This window comes from Canis lupus, chromosome 24, assembly GCF_048164855.1.
Source record: "Canis lupus baileyi chromosome 24, mCanLup2.hap1, whole genome shotgun sequence".
In the NCBI taxonomy this organism is placed as follows: Eukaryota; Metazoa; Chordata; class Mammalia; order Carnivora; family Canidae; genus Canis; species Canis lupus.
The window spans coordinates 19,795,335-19,811,608 of NC_132861.1; the positions used below are offsets into that span (position 1 = coordinate 19,795,335).

At 36.9% G+C, this 16,274-nt stretch overlaps 1 protein-coding gene across 5 annotated transcripts in view; it reads right to left on the reverse strand.

The window, feature by feature from the left end:
- Nucleotides 1–16,274, reverse strand: part of ZMYM2 (zinc finger MYM-type containing 2) — a 119,719-nt gene that overhangs the window by 96,680 nt on the left and 6,765 nt on the right. Inside the window, exon 1 of one of the 5 annotated variants that reach the window (XM_072795833.1) lies at nt 8,553–8,690. The exons of the other annotated variants lie outside the window; for them this stretch is intronic. Coding sequence (XP_072651934.1) covers nt 8,553–8,587 — 35 coding nt within the window. The 5' untranslated portion in view covers nt 8,588–8,690. Of the gene's footprint in view, nt 1–8,552; nt 8,691–16,274 lie in introns of those variants that run through there. 5 annotated transcript variants of the gene reach the window in all.

A 16,274-nucleotide genomic window follows, 5' to 3' on the forward strand; every position in this document is an offset into this window, starting at 1 on the left:
TAAAACTCTGAATACCTCATAAAGTCTTTCAAGGACTTGATTACAAATGAAGTTAAACTTGTAGTTAAGATTCACTTCTCATAAGGCAAAAAGTATCCTGACCAGCACAAAATTTTCAGAAGAACAAGGCAATTGGTCCTTTTAAGAATAACATGAAAAATAAATCAAGACAAGATAGCCGAGTTGGAAGTTCTAGGTATGGGTCCCTACACGCAAGTAACCACTGAGCTAGACAGAGTGATGGGAACCAACTACTTTAGACCCCTGGAGCCCCCACTCATAACCAGAGGAGTGCTTCAGGAAGAAGTTGCTGATCATTCATAAGTGATCAGAATGCATGACCTTGCAATCATCCCCCATTCCTCACCCCAACTAGGCTATGGGGATAGCATTCCTGCATATCTGGAAAGTCTGGCTGGTCAGAGGATTGGCAGTGAAGAACTTCTAAAAACTTTGGAACTGTGTCTGAGACGGTTTTAAGCAGATGCTTCTCTTGGTTTCAGCCCTCTGGACAGCAACAGCTTTCCCAGCAGCATCTATCAGATTCAATGAGACATGACCCTTTCTTTTTCTTTTCTTTTCTTTTTCTTAACTCAGACATTTAAGGAAATTTTTGTCAGGTCACTAGTTCACCATAGGAATAATGAAACAGAACTTCAAAACATACAAAGAAAAAGAAAAGTAGGTCCTATTCACAGAAATAAAAGAATTTGACAGAAACCATCCCTGAGAAATCCCATATATTGGAATAACTAGTCAAGACATTAAATCGACTATCTTATATATGCTCAGTGAGCTAATGGGAAGCTCTGACAGAACTAAAGGAAATCAGGGACGCCTGGGTGGCTCAGTGGTTGAGCATCTGCTTTTGGCTCAGGGCATGATCCTGGGGTCCTGGGATTGAGTTCCACATCAGGCCTCCCCACAGGGAGCCTGCTTCTCCCTCTGCCTACATCTCTGGCTTTCCAGGTCTCTCATGAATAAATAGATAAAATCTTTAAAAAAAAAAAAAACTAAAGGAAATCAGAAAACAATACATAATCAAAATTAAAATATCAAGATACAAGATACAAATTATTAAAAAGTAAACAAAATTCTGGAGATGAAAAATACAGTACCAAATGAAAACTTTACTACAGAAGATCAACAACAGATTTGGACCAGCAGAAGAATCAGTAAACTAAAGACAGAATAATTAAAATTATCCAATCTGATGAGCAGGGAAAAAAGGGAAGAAAAATGAAGAGCCTCGGGGATCTACAAAACATTATCAAGTATACCAACATATATGTATCATAAAGAGAAGAAAGGGACAGGAATAAACATTCGAAGAAGCAATGGCCAAAACGCTTCCCAAATATACACATCCAACAAGTTCAACCAACTCCATATCACAAGACACATAATGGCCACCAAAGATAGAGAAATTTGAAAGAAAAGTAATTCATCATGTACAATGAATGCTCAACAATATATTTAGATTATCAGCTTATTTCTAATTAGAAACCATGGAAGCCAGAAGTTAGTGGGATGACATTTAAAGTGATCAACAGCAAAAAATGTCAAATAACAATTCTATATCCAGCAAAAAAATGCCTCCAAAATTAAGGAGAAATTAAGACATTTCTAGGTCAACAAAAGCAGAGGGAGTTCATACCTGCATGAAATGCTTTGAGGCAATAATAAAAACACACTACAAAGTAAATTGAAGCCATAAGAAAAAAAGAACATAAGTGAAATTACCTATATAAATCAACAGAAAGCCAGTATTACTGTTCTTTTAGTTTACAATTACTTTTTTCCTATGACTTACAAGACAAATAGATAAAACAATTATCAGTATATGTTAATAAATACACATATAAAAATCTGAGAAAAATAAGGAAGATGACATAGATATATAACAGGAGAATGCATGCCGCTGAAACTAAGTTGGTATCATGTGCAATAAGTTGTAAATTTAAGATGGTCATTTTAATCCTCAAGGTAACCACTGGAAAAAACATTTTAAACTATACTGTAGGGAAGCCAGGGTGGCTCAGTGGTTAAGCACCTGCCTTCAGCTCAGGGCGTGATCCTGAGGTCCTTGGATCAAGTCCCACATCAGACTCCCTATGAGGAAGCTGCTTCTCCCTCTGCCTATATTTCTGCCCCTCTCTCTGTGTGTCCCTTATGAATAAATAAATAAAATCTTTAAAATAAATAAATAAAAATAAACTATACTGCAAAGGATATCAAAATGGTACACTAAAATAAACACAAAGGAAGGCAGTAAAGAAACGACAGTTGAGTGGATGGACATACAAGACATACAAAAAACAAAGAGCAAGATGAGGTGAATCCTTTCTTATTCATAATTATCTTAAATGTAAATTTATATTAAAGGACAAAGGCAGGTTAGATTAAAAAAACTCATGATCTATGTATCTGCTGTGTAAAAGAGATTCACTTTGGATACAAAGACACAAAGAGACTGAAAGCAGATGAAAAGACACACCATGTAAATAGTGATGAGAAGAGAATGGAGTAGATATACTAATATTAGACATAATAAACATTAAGTCAAAAAAGGCTATAAAAGACAAAGGAAGCCACTGTATACTGATAAAAGATTCAACCCACCAAGAAGATATAAATATGTATACATACACACAACTAACAAAAGTGTGCCCAAAATATATGAAGTAAAACTGTCACAATTAGAGGAAAATAATAGAAGCAAAAATGTAAAACCAGAAATAGTTAGAAATTAAACAACACATTTCAACAACCAATGGGTCAAAGAAGAAATCACAAGGGATATGAAAAAACAATTTGAGACCAAAGAAAACACAAACACAACATATTAAGACATGGGATGCAGTAACAGCCGTGCTCAGCAGGAAACTTACAGCTATTTAATACTTACATTTAAGACTATCTGAAATCAATAAACTTTATACCTTAAGAAATCAGAGAAAGAAAAGTAATCTAAACCCAAGCCTACCAGAAAGAATGAAATAAAGATTAGTGCACAGAGGAACCAACAAAATGAAAAGGCAATTCTTTGAAAAAACAAATCTTTAGCTAGATTAACTAAGAAGCAAAAGAAAATCTCAAATTGTTAAAATCAGAAATGAAAACAGGGCAGCACTACTGATTTTATAGAAAGAGAATTATGAGAGCACAATGAACAACTGTATGCCAACAAATCCAATAATCAAGTTAAATGGACAAATTCCTGGATATACACAAACCACCAAAACTGACTCAAGAAGAAATATAAAATCTAGGGGTGGCTGGCAGGCTTAGTCAGTACAGCATGTAACTCTTGGTCTTGAGGTTGTCAGTTCGAGCCCCAAATCAGATGTAGAGATTGCATAAAATAAATAAAATAAAATCTAAATAGAAATACAACAAACAAGAAGATTAAATCAGCCATCAAAAATCTCCCAAAAAAGAAATGCCCAGGAACAGATGGCTTCACTGATAACTTCTACCTAACATTTGAAGAAAAATTAACATTGATCTTTCTCAAAGTGATCCCCAAAACACTGAAGGGAAGAACACTTCCAAATTCATTCTATGAGGCCCACATTACTCTAATGCAAATCCAGACAAAGACAATACAAGAAAACTACAGGCCAACACTACTTATGAATATAGATATAAAAATCCTGAACTAAAACAGTAGCAAATCAAAACCAGGAGCATATTAAAAAGATTATATATCAAAACTATGTGGGATTTATCCCAAAATGCAGTTGGTTAACTTAAGAAAATCAAAATAAGGGATGCCTGGGTGGCTCAGCAGTTGAAGGTCTGCCTTTGGCTCAGAGCGTGATCCCAGATTCCCAGGATCAGGTCCCACTAGGGGCTACTTCCATTGAGTCTGCTTCTCCTCCCTCTGCCTGTGTCTCTGCCTCTCTTTCTGTCTCTTATGAATAAGTAAAATCTTTTTAAAAAAATAATCAAAATAATATACCATATTAATAGTCAGAAGGGGGGGAAACACATGATCATCTCAACTGAGGCAAAAAAGCTTTTGGATAAAATACAACCTGCTTCCTTGACAAAAATAATAAACTAGGTAGTGAAGGAAACTTCTGCAGCATGATAAAGGCCATAGATGGAAAAAAAACATGGCTAGTATCACACTCAATGGTAAAAGATGGAATGCTTTTCCTCTAAGATTAGAACAATGAACAAATACCTATTTTCACTATTTTAATTCAAAACAGTATGGAAAGTTCTGGCCAGACCAATTAGGCAAGAAATAAAAAGCATCCTAATAGGAAAAGGAAAAAGTAAAATCATTTCTGCAGATGGAAAAAACAAAATTTTTTGACAATTTTGTTTTCTTAAGGGAGGGGTGGGGCAAGAGATAGGAGGAGAAAGAGAATCTTACCTAACATTTGAAGAAATGTTCTATTTAACATTTGAGGAATTGTTCTACCTAACATCTGAAGAAAAATTAGCCAGCTCTGTGCTGGGTGTGAAGCCTGACCTGGGGCTCAGTCTCACAACCATGAGATGAGGACCTGAACCAAAATCAACTTGTATGAATTCTTAATATTTCCTGGATATAAATCCCTTCTCAGATGTGATTTGCAAATATTTTCTCCCATTCTGAGTTGTGCTTTTATTCTCTAGTGTTTTTTGCACAAAAGTTTTTTTTTTTCAGCTTTATCAGTGAATTTTATACTTTCATGTTCTCCTGTTATAATTAGTATCCTTTTGTTTTTGCTTGAAAAGTCTCTTTATCATTTCCTTAAGGTCAAACTAGTGATGATGAACTCCAATTTTTGTTTGGAAAATTCTTTATCTCCTTCAATCCTGATGGAAAATTTTGCTGGGTAGAGTATTCTTGGTTGTACTTTTTCTTGCAGCACAGTTTTAATTTTGATGAAGCCCACTTTATCTAGTTTTTCTTTTACTGCCTGTGTTTTTAATGTCTTATATCTAGGCAATCATTGGCAAATCCAAAGTCATGAAGCTCTTCCTCTGTTTTAAGAGTTCTATAGTATTACTTCTTTAAATATAGGTATTTGATCCATTGTGAGATAATTTTTATATACAGTGTAAGGTAACGGTTCTGTGGTTTGTTTGTTTGTTTTTTTTTAAATAACTGTCCTTTATCATCAAATGGTCTTGACATCCTTGTCTAGTCATTAGACCAAATATCTGGAGATTGTTTTCTGAGCTCTCTCTTCTATGTCATTGGTCTATATATTTGTCTTATTGTCTGTACCAAGTTGTTTTAATATACTGTAGCTTTATAGTAAGTTTTGAAATCATGTAGTATGAGACCCCTCTAGTTTTGTTCTTCCTTCACAAGATTAATGTCCCTTGAGATCCATGTGGACTTTAGGATGATACTCTGCAAAACCATTTGGGTTCTGATGGAGATTGCATTAAATCTGTAGACTGCTTCAGTTGTAGTATTCTCATCTTAATGTTAATCTTCCAATCCATGAACATGGGATATCTTTCCACTTATTTGTGTCTTTAATTTTCTTTCAGCAACGTTTCATACTTTTCATAATAGAAGTCTTTCAACTTCCTTGGTGAAATTTATTTCTATCTATTTTATTATTTTTGATGTTATTGTAAGTGGGACTGTTTTCTCAATTTCCTTTTTGGATTATTCATTGTTAGCATGTAGAAATGCCACTGATTTTTCACATTGATTTTGTATTCTGAAACTTTGCTTATGTTTCCTACTGTAAGATCATGTAGGGTCGCCTGGGTGGCTCAATTGATTAGGCATCTGAATCTTGATTTGGTTCAGGTCATGATCTTGGGGTTGTGAGATGGAGCCCAAGTCAGGCTCCGTGTTCAGCAGGGAATATGCTTGGGATTCTTTCCCCTTCCTCTGGCCCCTTCTGCCACCCCCCCACCCCATAAACATACTCTTTCTCTCTCTAAAATAAAGTCTTTATTAAAAAATATAAATAAAGAGACAAAAACTTAACTATTTGATAATACCCAAGAATGTGGAGAAACTAGTGGAAATTCACTCAGTACAGCGGGTTCAGTGGAAGACAATTTGACAGTTATCTATCAGAACATATATGTGTATATTCTGACTCAGCAAGTCTTATTCTCATGCCTATTCTCAGAATTTCCCCTAGCAAAAACACGTATAAACCCAGAGAAACTACTACATATTCTGTGCAGCATTATAACATTGCAAAAAGGCTAAATGTCCATCAATAAAATGTCTAAACTATATTAAATCTATCACATGAAATAATCACACAACAGTCAAAAAAGAGGTAGATCTTTATGTACTAACTCAAAGATATCTAAGGCATATCACTAAGTAAAAAAAAAAAAGCAGCAAGTTGCAGAAAGATATGTATAGTATACATGATTTTAAAATGCACATGTGAAATTACTATATAATTCTCTGTTAGTTTGTGCACAGAAAAGAATCTGAAGTAATAAGCACTAAATTGATAGTACTACTACGAATCTCCAGGGAAGTGAAGGACAGGGCCAGGAGACCAATGGCTGATGGCTTAACAGACAACGTCCTCACAATGCTTACAATCTAACCACAAAAGTTTTTAACATATCTTTATCAGATACTGAAATGATGCTACTCAAGCTTTAGAAACTGATAAAAATCATTTCATTAATATACTAAAAATCCACTCAAGGGCAAAAATCCCTTTGATCTAATAAAGAATAAATCAATTAACTCATTCAGGTTATCTCTAGGGCATAGAATTTCTAGGCATATGGATAATTTCTTTCCCATTGGACCACATTTTAACTGCCAGGTACTTTCAGATGATTTTAACTTTCATTGGGGATCTCATCCATTCCCCTGATTTTAAAAATTACCAATACTCTAGTCTCCTTTATTTATCTCAATCAAGATGTTTCAAAGCCCTAAACTGCCAACTTCATACATCTAGTACTTTCAACTTGCTCTTCCACTCTTATAGCCACACATTCTCCAGTCTGCCATTTAGGGAAGTTATATATCTAGCTACTCATACCAGAAATCTGCAGGTAATTCTTAATTTCTTCTTTCTTACTAACAGCCATGTCATCCCCAAGTCCTATCCTACTTCTAAAATAAATATTGAGGGATCCCTGGGTGGCTCAGCATTTTAGAGCCTTCCTTTGGCCCAGGGCATGATCCTGGCCCAGGGCATGATCCTGGAGTCCCGGGTTCAAGTCCCGCATCGGGCTCCCTGCATGGAGCCTGCTTCTCCCTCTGCCTGTGTCTCTGCCTCTCTCTCTCTCTCTCTCATGAATAAATAAAATAAAATAAATAAATAATAAATAAATAAATAAATAAATAAATGAATAAAATCTTTAAAAAAAATATTGAAACTGCCCACTTTGATCCATCTCTTCTGATATTTCTCTAGCCCTAAAAATTCACCATCATTTTTCTGTTGGATTACTGACATTACCTACCCTATTCCCCAGAATACCCAAAGATCCTTTCGAAAATTAAATGAGACTACACCAATCACTTTTTAAATGGTTTTGCAGTGTACTTAAGAGAAAACCTAAGATTATCCCCCTAACCTGTAAGATTCCTGCCTGATTTGATCACTACCAACATGCAAGGCTCAATTTCAGCACTATTCATTCCCACTTTGCTCTTAGGCTTCTGCTAAACTAAGCCTTTTAGTTCATGGAAGGGTCCAAGACCCTCCTTGTCCCAAGAGGTCCTTTGTACACAATCTTCCTCTGAAACAATCTCTTCTGAATTTCTTTCCAGTCTCAATATAAATGTCACTCCCTCGTCTCCTGAGGCAAGGGAAGTAAGATCAAAAATAAACTACTGAGGGGCACCTGGCTGACTCAGTTGGTAGAGAACAGAACTCTTGATCTCAGGTCATGAGTTCAAGCCCCACGTTGGGCTTACAGCTTACTTAAAAATAAAATTAATTAACTACTGGGACTATATCAAAATAAAAACCTGCTGCACAGAGCAGCCCTGGTGGCTCAGCCGTTTAGCGCCACCTTCAGCCCAGGGCCTGATCCTGGAGATCCGGGATCGAGTCCCATGTCAGGCTCCCTGCATGGAGCCTGCTTCTCCCTCTGCCTGTGTCTCTGCCTCTCTCTCTCTGTGTCTCTCATGAATAAATAAATAAAATATTTTTAAAAAAATCTGCACAGCAAAGGAAATAACCAACAAAACTAAAAGGCAACCTCTGGAATGGGAGAAGATATTTGCAAATGACATATTTGATAAAAGGTTAGTATCCATAATACAGTAAAAACTTATAAAACTCAGCACCCCAAAAATGAACAATCCAATTAAAAATGGGCAGAAGACATCAAAGACATTTAAAGACACATAGATAGCCAAAAGACATGTAAAAATGCTCCCACCACTTATCATTAGGAAAATACAAATCAAAACTATAATGAGATTATCACCTTACACCTGACAGAACGGCTATCAATAACACAAGAAACAACAGGAGTTAGTAAGGATGTGGAGAAGGGGGAACCCTCTTGCAGTGTTGGTGGGAATGCAAAGTGATGTAGCCACTCTGGAAAAGTGTGAAGGTTCCTCAAAAAGTTAAAAATGGAACTACCCTGGGGTGCCTGGGTGGCTGAATCGGTTAAGCATCTGAGTCTTGGTTTCAGCTCCGGTCAGGATCTCAGGGTTGTGGGATCAAGTCAAGCTCTGTGTCTCCTAGAGATTATCTCCCCCTCTCTCCCTTTGCTCCTCCCTCTGCTTGCATGTACTCAAACACGCTCTCCCTAAAACAAATAAAACCAGCAATTACACTACTAGGTAAATACCCAAAAAATATAAAAACACTAATTCAAAAGCATACATGCATCCCAATGTTTATAATAACATTATCTACAATAGCCAAATTATGAAAAAAGCCCAAGTGACCACTGATTGACAAATGGATAAAGAAGATGTGGTATATACATTTATATACACACATATATATGTATACATATATGGAGTATTACCCAGCCATAAAAGAGAATGAAATCTTGCCATATGCAACATGGATGGAGCTAAAGAGTACCATGCTAAGTGAAATAAGTCAAAGAAAGACAAATACCATATGATTTCAACCCACGTGGAACTTAAGAAACAAAACCAGGGCGCCTGGGTGGCTCAGTTGGTTAAGCATCTGCCTTCAGCTCAGCTCATGATGCAAGGGTCCTGGGATCAGTTCAGCATCAGGCTCCCTGCTCCATAAGGAGCCTGCTTCTCCCTCTCCCTCTGCCCCTACTTGTGCTTGCTCTATCAAATAAATAAAAATAAGGGGATCCCTGGGTGGCTCAGCGGTCTGACGCCTGCCTTTGGCCCAGGGTGTGATCCTAGAGTCTCGGGATCAAGTCCCACGTCAGGCTCCTTGTGTGGAGCCTGCTTCTCCCTCTGACTGTGTGTCTCTGCCTCTCTCTGTGTCTCTCATGAATAAATAAAATCTTTAAAAAATAAATAAATAAAATAAAATAAAATCTTTAAAAATGAATGAATGAATGAATGAATAAATAAATAAATAATAAATAAATAAATAAATAAATAAATAAATAAATAAATGATCTTTTAAAATAATAATGATAGGTAATGGGGATTAAGGAGTGCACTTACTGTGATGAGCACTGGGTGATGTATGGAAGGCTGAATAACTGAACTATACAACTGAAACTAATATTACACTGTATGTTAACTGGAATTTACATATAAACTTTAAAAGAAAAAGTCACTCTCTCAAGACCTTCCCTATTAAACACTTCATTAACCCATCTCTGGTCTGAAGTTCTCCCTTATTATACTCTCATCATCACGTTTCCGCAGATGCAGTTACCCAGTTTGAAATTCTGCTTACTTGTAATCTTATACCCCCATTAGGCTGTATGTTCCATGAGGGCAAAGACCTATGTTTTTATTATCTATCACTGTATCCTCTATAGTTAACATAATTCCTGGCTAATAATTTATTGAATGAATATTTTTCTCTAATGAAAAGAGGTAACAACTTCTCTGGGTTCTTCTTTGGTTTTTACTACTCTCCCCAATTATCTCCCCACAAATGAATTCTTTTTTTTTTTTTTTTAAGATTTTATTTATTCATGAGAGACACAAAAAGAGGAGAGACAGAGAAGCAGAGACATAGGCAGTGGGAGAAGCAGGCTCCATGCAGGGAGCACAATGTGGGACTTGATCCTGGGACTCCAGGATCATACCCTGAGCCAAAGGCAGACACCCAAACGCTGAGCCACTGAGGCGCACCCCACCACAACTGAATTCTAGCTCTATCTTTCCCTCCCTTCCTGTGTTCCAAAGAATAATCATCTCACCCTTGAGTTTCAGTGTACCCATTATAAAACAGAAAGTTAAAATAATGTCCTCAAAAGATGAACAATAAAAATCTCTGCCCTGTGTCTTTGGTCATGACTTTTTATTACTTCTATATTCAATCTACGTAATTAGTAACATGGCTTAATCTTAGACCCCAATAAAAGGTCATCATGCTCTACCCCTTTTTTAAAAAGATTTTTATTTGAAAAACAGTGAGAAAGCATGAGTAGAGGAAGAAGGAGCAGACTCCCAGCTGAGCAGATCCAGGATCATGACTTGAGCCAAAGGCAGATACTTAACCAATTGAGTCCCAAGCACGCTGCATGATCTCTTTTTAACCCTTAACCAAAGAAGCTAAATAAACCCACACTTCCTTCTCCATATATAGTTTAAAATCTACAATACAACAACTTCAATGACATATGTTAATGTGGAAACATTTATTCTTAAAACACTTGGCATTCTAAATCTAGGATCCAGTAATATGACTGTCTCTGAAAACAAATTTTCCCAGTGTTTTTAACATGATGAAGTAACAAGCTTTAAAAAGAATATACTTTGTTTACAGGAGTTCAAAAGTTCCATAATTAACAGCCTTCTAACTTAATCAAACAAAAATATTTGCATCAGTAAGCAAATGAGATCACAGATTCAAAAAGGCTTCAGCGGGCAGCCCGGGTGGCTTAGTGCCACCTTCAGTCCAGGGCCTGATCTGGAGCCCCAGGACTGAGTCCCGATTGGGCTCCCTGCATGGAGCCTGTTTCCCCTCTGCCTGTGTCTCTTCCTCTCTCGCTCTCTGTCTCTCGTGAATAAATAAAATCTTAAAAAAAAAAAAAAAAGCTTCAGGTACTAAGAATCTATTTCTCCAATACAGATTATTACTAAAGAAAAAAATCTATTTTCTGTTTTTTAAGACTCAAAACTAATGACAATTTCTTTTTTTTTTTTTTTAAGATTTTTTATTTATTCGTTTGAAACAGAGTGCATGAGAGCACAAGCAAGAGGAGTTGCAGAGGCAGAGGGAGAAGCAGACTCTCCACTCAGCAGGGAGCGGGACATGGGGCTTGATCCCTGGTCCCCAGGACCTAAGAGACCACAACCTGAACCAAAGGCAGAGGTTTAACTGAATGAGCCACCCAGGCGCCCTGAAATGCATGACAATTTTTACCAGCATTCTCTCCCAGAGGTACATTCTTACATTCACTGATTGGTCATAAAATGAAAGGAATGCAAAGAAAACATGGAGTATTCCAAAGAAAACCTGTGTTTTCTTTGGTAGACAAATTACAGGAAGTAAATAGATAATCCTACCCATCATTTACAATTCAACGTAATTTTAAAAACTATCTAGTAAATATGTAAAATTCTGAAGCTAAGGCACGCAGCCTTATTTCAGTTTATCCCTTTTTTTCAACCCCTTCATGACTTGAGTTCTACTTTTTTGTCTCTGAATTTTATCACATATCTAATAAAATGATAACTACCATTTAATAGAGATATCCTTAGTACCATTACTCATCACAACTACTTTATTTTTTTTTTAATTTTATTTATTTATTTATGAGAAACATAGAGAGGCAGAGACACAGGCAGAGGGAGAAGCAGGCTCCCTGCAAGGAGCCCAGTGCGGAACTCGATCCCAGACCCCAGGATCATGCCCTGAGCCAACGGCAGACACTCAACCACTGAGCCACCCAGGAGTCTCCATCACAACTACTTTAAAATGTACCTTATAACAGACCTCTTAAATATATTATTATTATACCAATTTGCAGATGAGTAAACGGTTTTGTGTAAGCAGGTAGCTTTTCTACATTATAGCTGTGAGGTGCAAAACCACCATCTGTGCCTTAAGTCCCCATACCTTTCATTATACCACTTTACCCCTCAAACAAAGAACTGAGACTTATGAACTATTCTAATCATCAACCACTAGAATTCAAAAGTTAATCAACTGAAGACTTTTCCAACAGGATAGGGAAAGAATTACAAGATTGTCAGTCCTGTGTAGAAAATGCCAATTATTAATAGTATACATACAAAATATTACTATGATAGAGAAAAATTTTAAGAATACACTTAAAAACATAAACATCTCATATAAAATGGGATTTTCTATGTTACATTTTTCTTAGTACTTGAAGATCTTAAGGGTGTGTTTTATTTTTATAACCAAAATATTAAGAACTGTCCTTTCAGACATAGAACTACTTATGTCTGTGTATCACCTGTTATGCTTCATTGCTTATACTCATTCTTTTACGTGATTATCTCTTCAAAATGAACACTGAGAACCTACCAAAAATCATATATATATGGCACATTTCCTAACTTATTTCTTTTTAAAGGTTTCTAAGCTTAGTTCCTATTTTGTTTCACATGCCAACAAGAATCTCTCAACTTTTTACAAAATGAGTGATGTGATCAGACTGGGCTTTATGAAAAATTAATCTAGCTGTAGACTGGAATAGGGAATAGGATGAAAAGTACCTTTTAGGGACGCCTGGGTGGCTCAGAGGTTGAGTGTCTGCCTTCAGTTCAGGGCGTAATCCTGGAGTTCCAGGATTGAGTCCCACATTAGGCTGCCTGTATACAGCTTGCTTCTCCCTCTGCCTAAGTTTCTGCCTCTCTCTTTTTGTGTATCTCATGAATAAATTTGGGAAGCCTGGGTGGCTTAGCGGTTGAGAACCTGCCTTCAGCTTAGGGTATGATCCGAGAGTCCAGGATGGAGTCCCACATAGCGCTCCTTGTGGGGAGCCTGCTTCTCGCTCTGCCTGTATCTCTGCCTCTCTCTCTCTCTCTCTCAATCTGTCTCTCATGAATAAATAAATAAAATCCTTAAAAAAAAATTTTTATTAAAAAAAGGTGTCTTTTAAATATAAAAATTAAAATATCTAACACAATGGACTACAGTAAATGTACAAAACAAAACTAGAGAGAGCCAAGTGCGTTAGGACATAAGAACATTTAAAGGTCTCAACATTTCAGTCTAATGAGGGGAAATGAAGAAGATAGAGAAGCATAAGACAACATTAAGTTTGCAGTCCCAGAAATCAAGAGGTTCAGGGAATATAAATTTTAAATGCTAGAAGATGAAGACAAAAAAGAAGCACATAAGGATTTGACAATTAAATCACTAGGGACCTCAAAAAAATAGATTTGGTATGTTGTGAGTCCAAATCAGTGAAATTTCTTTAACAAAGGAGCAGGCAGAGAAAAATCAGTAAAGAGAAAGATATAATTCCTTCCCTCTACAACCTGATGAGCATTCAGTGAGGTTATTGTACCAGTAGTGGCCAAGAAATTCATGATGTTTGGTCCATTCAGACAGATTTAGAATCTTAGCAGCTATTAACTGAGCACCTACTCACCTGAGGTGAATAGCTTATATATCTATTTTTTTAACATTTTATTTATTTATTCATGAGAGACAGATAGAGAGAGGGGGGCAGAGACATAGGCAGTGGGAGAAGCAGGCTCCATGCAGGGAGCCCGATATGGGACTCGACCCCGGGACTCTAGGATCATGCCCTGGGCCGAAGGCAGATGCTAAACCGCTGAGCCTCCCAGGCTGCTCAGTGGTTTAGCAGCTGTTAACTGAGCACCAGTCACATACTCTGCATGATTTTTCATTTTTATCTCATAACAATCACAGAAAAGCAGGCATTATTACGCTCATTTGTCAGATGAGTAAACTAAGTCTCAGAGGTTAAATAACTTATGAGAGATCACAAGCTGGTAAATAAATGGTAGAGCAAAACTGGTTTTAAAAGTTTTATAGGGGCGGTATTTCCATACAATAAAAGTTTACTTATTTTAGGGTCGCATTAGTGGTTCAGTTGGTTAGGCATCAGATTCTAGATTTTGCTCAAGTCATGATCTCAGGGTCCTGAGATCAAGCCCTTGTGTCTGGCTCCACATTCAGCAAGGAGTCTGCTTGGGATTCTCTCTCTTTCCCTCTGCCCCTCCCCTCCAGTACTGTGCTCTATCGAAAATAAATAAGTAAATCTTTAAATTTACTCATTTTAAGTGAAAAGTTTGACAATTCTTTGTAAATTTATACACTTATGCAGTCATCATCACAACGTAGTTTAAGAAAACTTTCATCACCCCAAAAGTTCCCTCATAAGCAAGGGCAGACTTGAACCCCAATCTCTCTGGCTCCAAACTCATGTCACACTGCAAATCCCCTAGCAAAGGGCAGACTTGAACCCCAATCTCTCTGGCTCCAAACTCATGTCACACTGCAAATCCCCTAGCATCAAGTAGCAAAAATAAATTTTTTAGACAGAAAAAAACAAATTAAGCCTCACTAGTTCCCCTTCCATGTGAGGCACCAACATACCACTAGAACCACGCCCACATTCCATGATCTCAGCAAATTCAAACATTTACTAAAATTTGGATATGCCTAATATAAGTAAAGCAAAAAGAGTAGATACTGTGTGCTGTTCTGGGTTGTTGTTTTTTTTTTTCTCCCTAAATGTAAAAGCAGTTTGAAATGGGAAAGATAAATGAACACTAAAGTCCAGGAGAAAGGTAGGATGAAAACAGCTGGGCAAGAACATAAGGATGGAAAATGTAACATACAAATAAAGTAAGGAATAAAAGTAGTCAAGAGTTTGGGTCATGGAAAACAAAGACTAACTTGAACATAAGCTGCTCTTTGATATGCAACATAAAACTGTTCAGATATCGAATTAAATGACTTACCAATAAGCAGGAGTTAAAATATCTGATTAAGAAACAGAACTAGGGGATCCCTGGGTGGCGCAGCGGTTTGGCGCCTGCCTTTGGCCCGGGGCGCGATCCTGGAGACCCGGGATCGAATCCCACATCGGGCTCCCGGTGCATGGAGCCTGCTTCTCCCTCTGCCTGTGTCTCTGCCTCTCTCTCTCTGTGTGACTATCATAAATAAATAAATAAATAAATAAATAAATAAATAAATAAATAAAATAAGAAACAGAACTATACAATCTATACAATTTAAGATAGTCAAAGAAAAATAAAAATACACAGTGAGACAATATTCATAGTAATTAAAGTTGAAAAGTTAAGGGGTAACTGAGTGGCTCAGTCAGTTAAGTGTCTGACTCTGGGGGCACCTGTCTGGCTCAACTGGTTAACTGTCTGCCTTCAGCTCGAGTCATGATCTTAGAGTCAGAGGTTCAAGCCAAGTCAGCATGGAGTTGGCTTCTCCCTCTCCCTCTACCCCTACCCCCTGCTCCTGCTCTCTCTCAAATACATAAAATTTAAAAAGTGTCTGAGTCTTGATTTCAGCTTGGGTCATGATCTCAGGGTTCTGGGATGGAGTCCATCAGGCTATGCACTGGGCATGGGGTCTGTGTGGGAGTGAGTCTCTCTCTCTCTCTCTCTCTCTCTCTCCCCCCCTCTCCCTCTGTCCCTTCCCTACTTCCAAGCACATAGAAAGAAAGAAAGAAAGAAAGAAAGAAAGAAAGAAAGAAAGAAAGAAAGAAAGAAAGAAAGAAAAGAGAGAAAAGAGAAAAGGAAAAGGAAAAGAATTAAGTTAAAAACAACTTAATCTTATAATGATTTTACATAACTATATTAAAACAAAAACAGGGATGCCTGGGTGGGTGGCTCAATGGTTGAACATCTGCCTTTGGCTCAGGGCATGATCCCAGGTCCAGGGATCGAATCCCACATCCCTGCAAGGAGCCAGCCTCTCTCTCTCTCTCTCTCTCTCTCGCTCTCATGAATGAATAGTCTTTAAAAATAAATAAATAAATAAAACAAAATTTTCATTACTTCAAAAACTTAAGAATTTAAATACCACATCAGGGCCAGAAATACTTAAAATAAACTGAAATAATTAAAATATGACAAGCCTTGAAGAAAAAAATACAAATAGAGATAGGATAAAAGAATAGAACAAAAATTTTATTTAAACTAAATTTTTACTTATACTCTAACATTTCTTTACTTCTACAAAACCGGATTAACAATTCATTAATCTGATCATTAC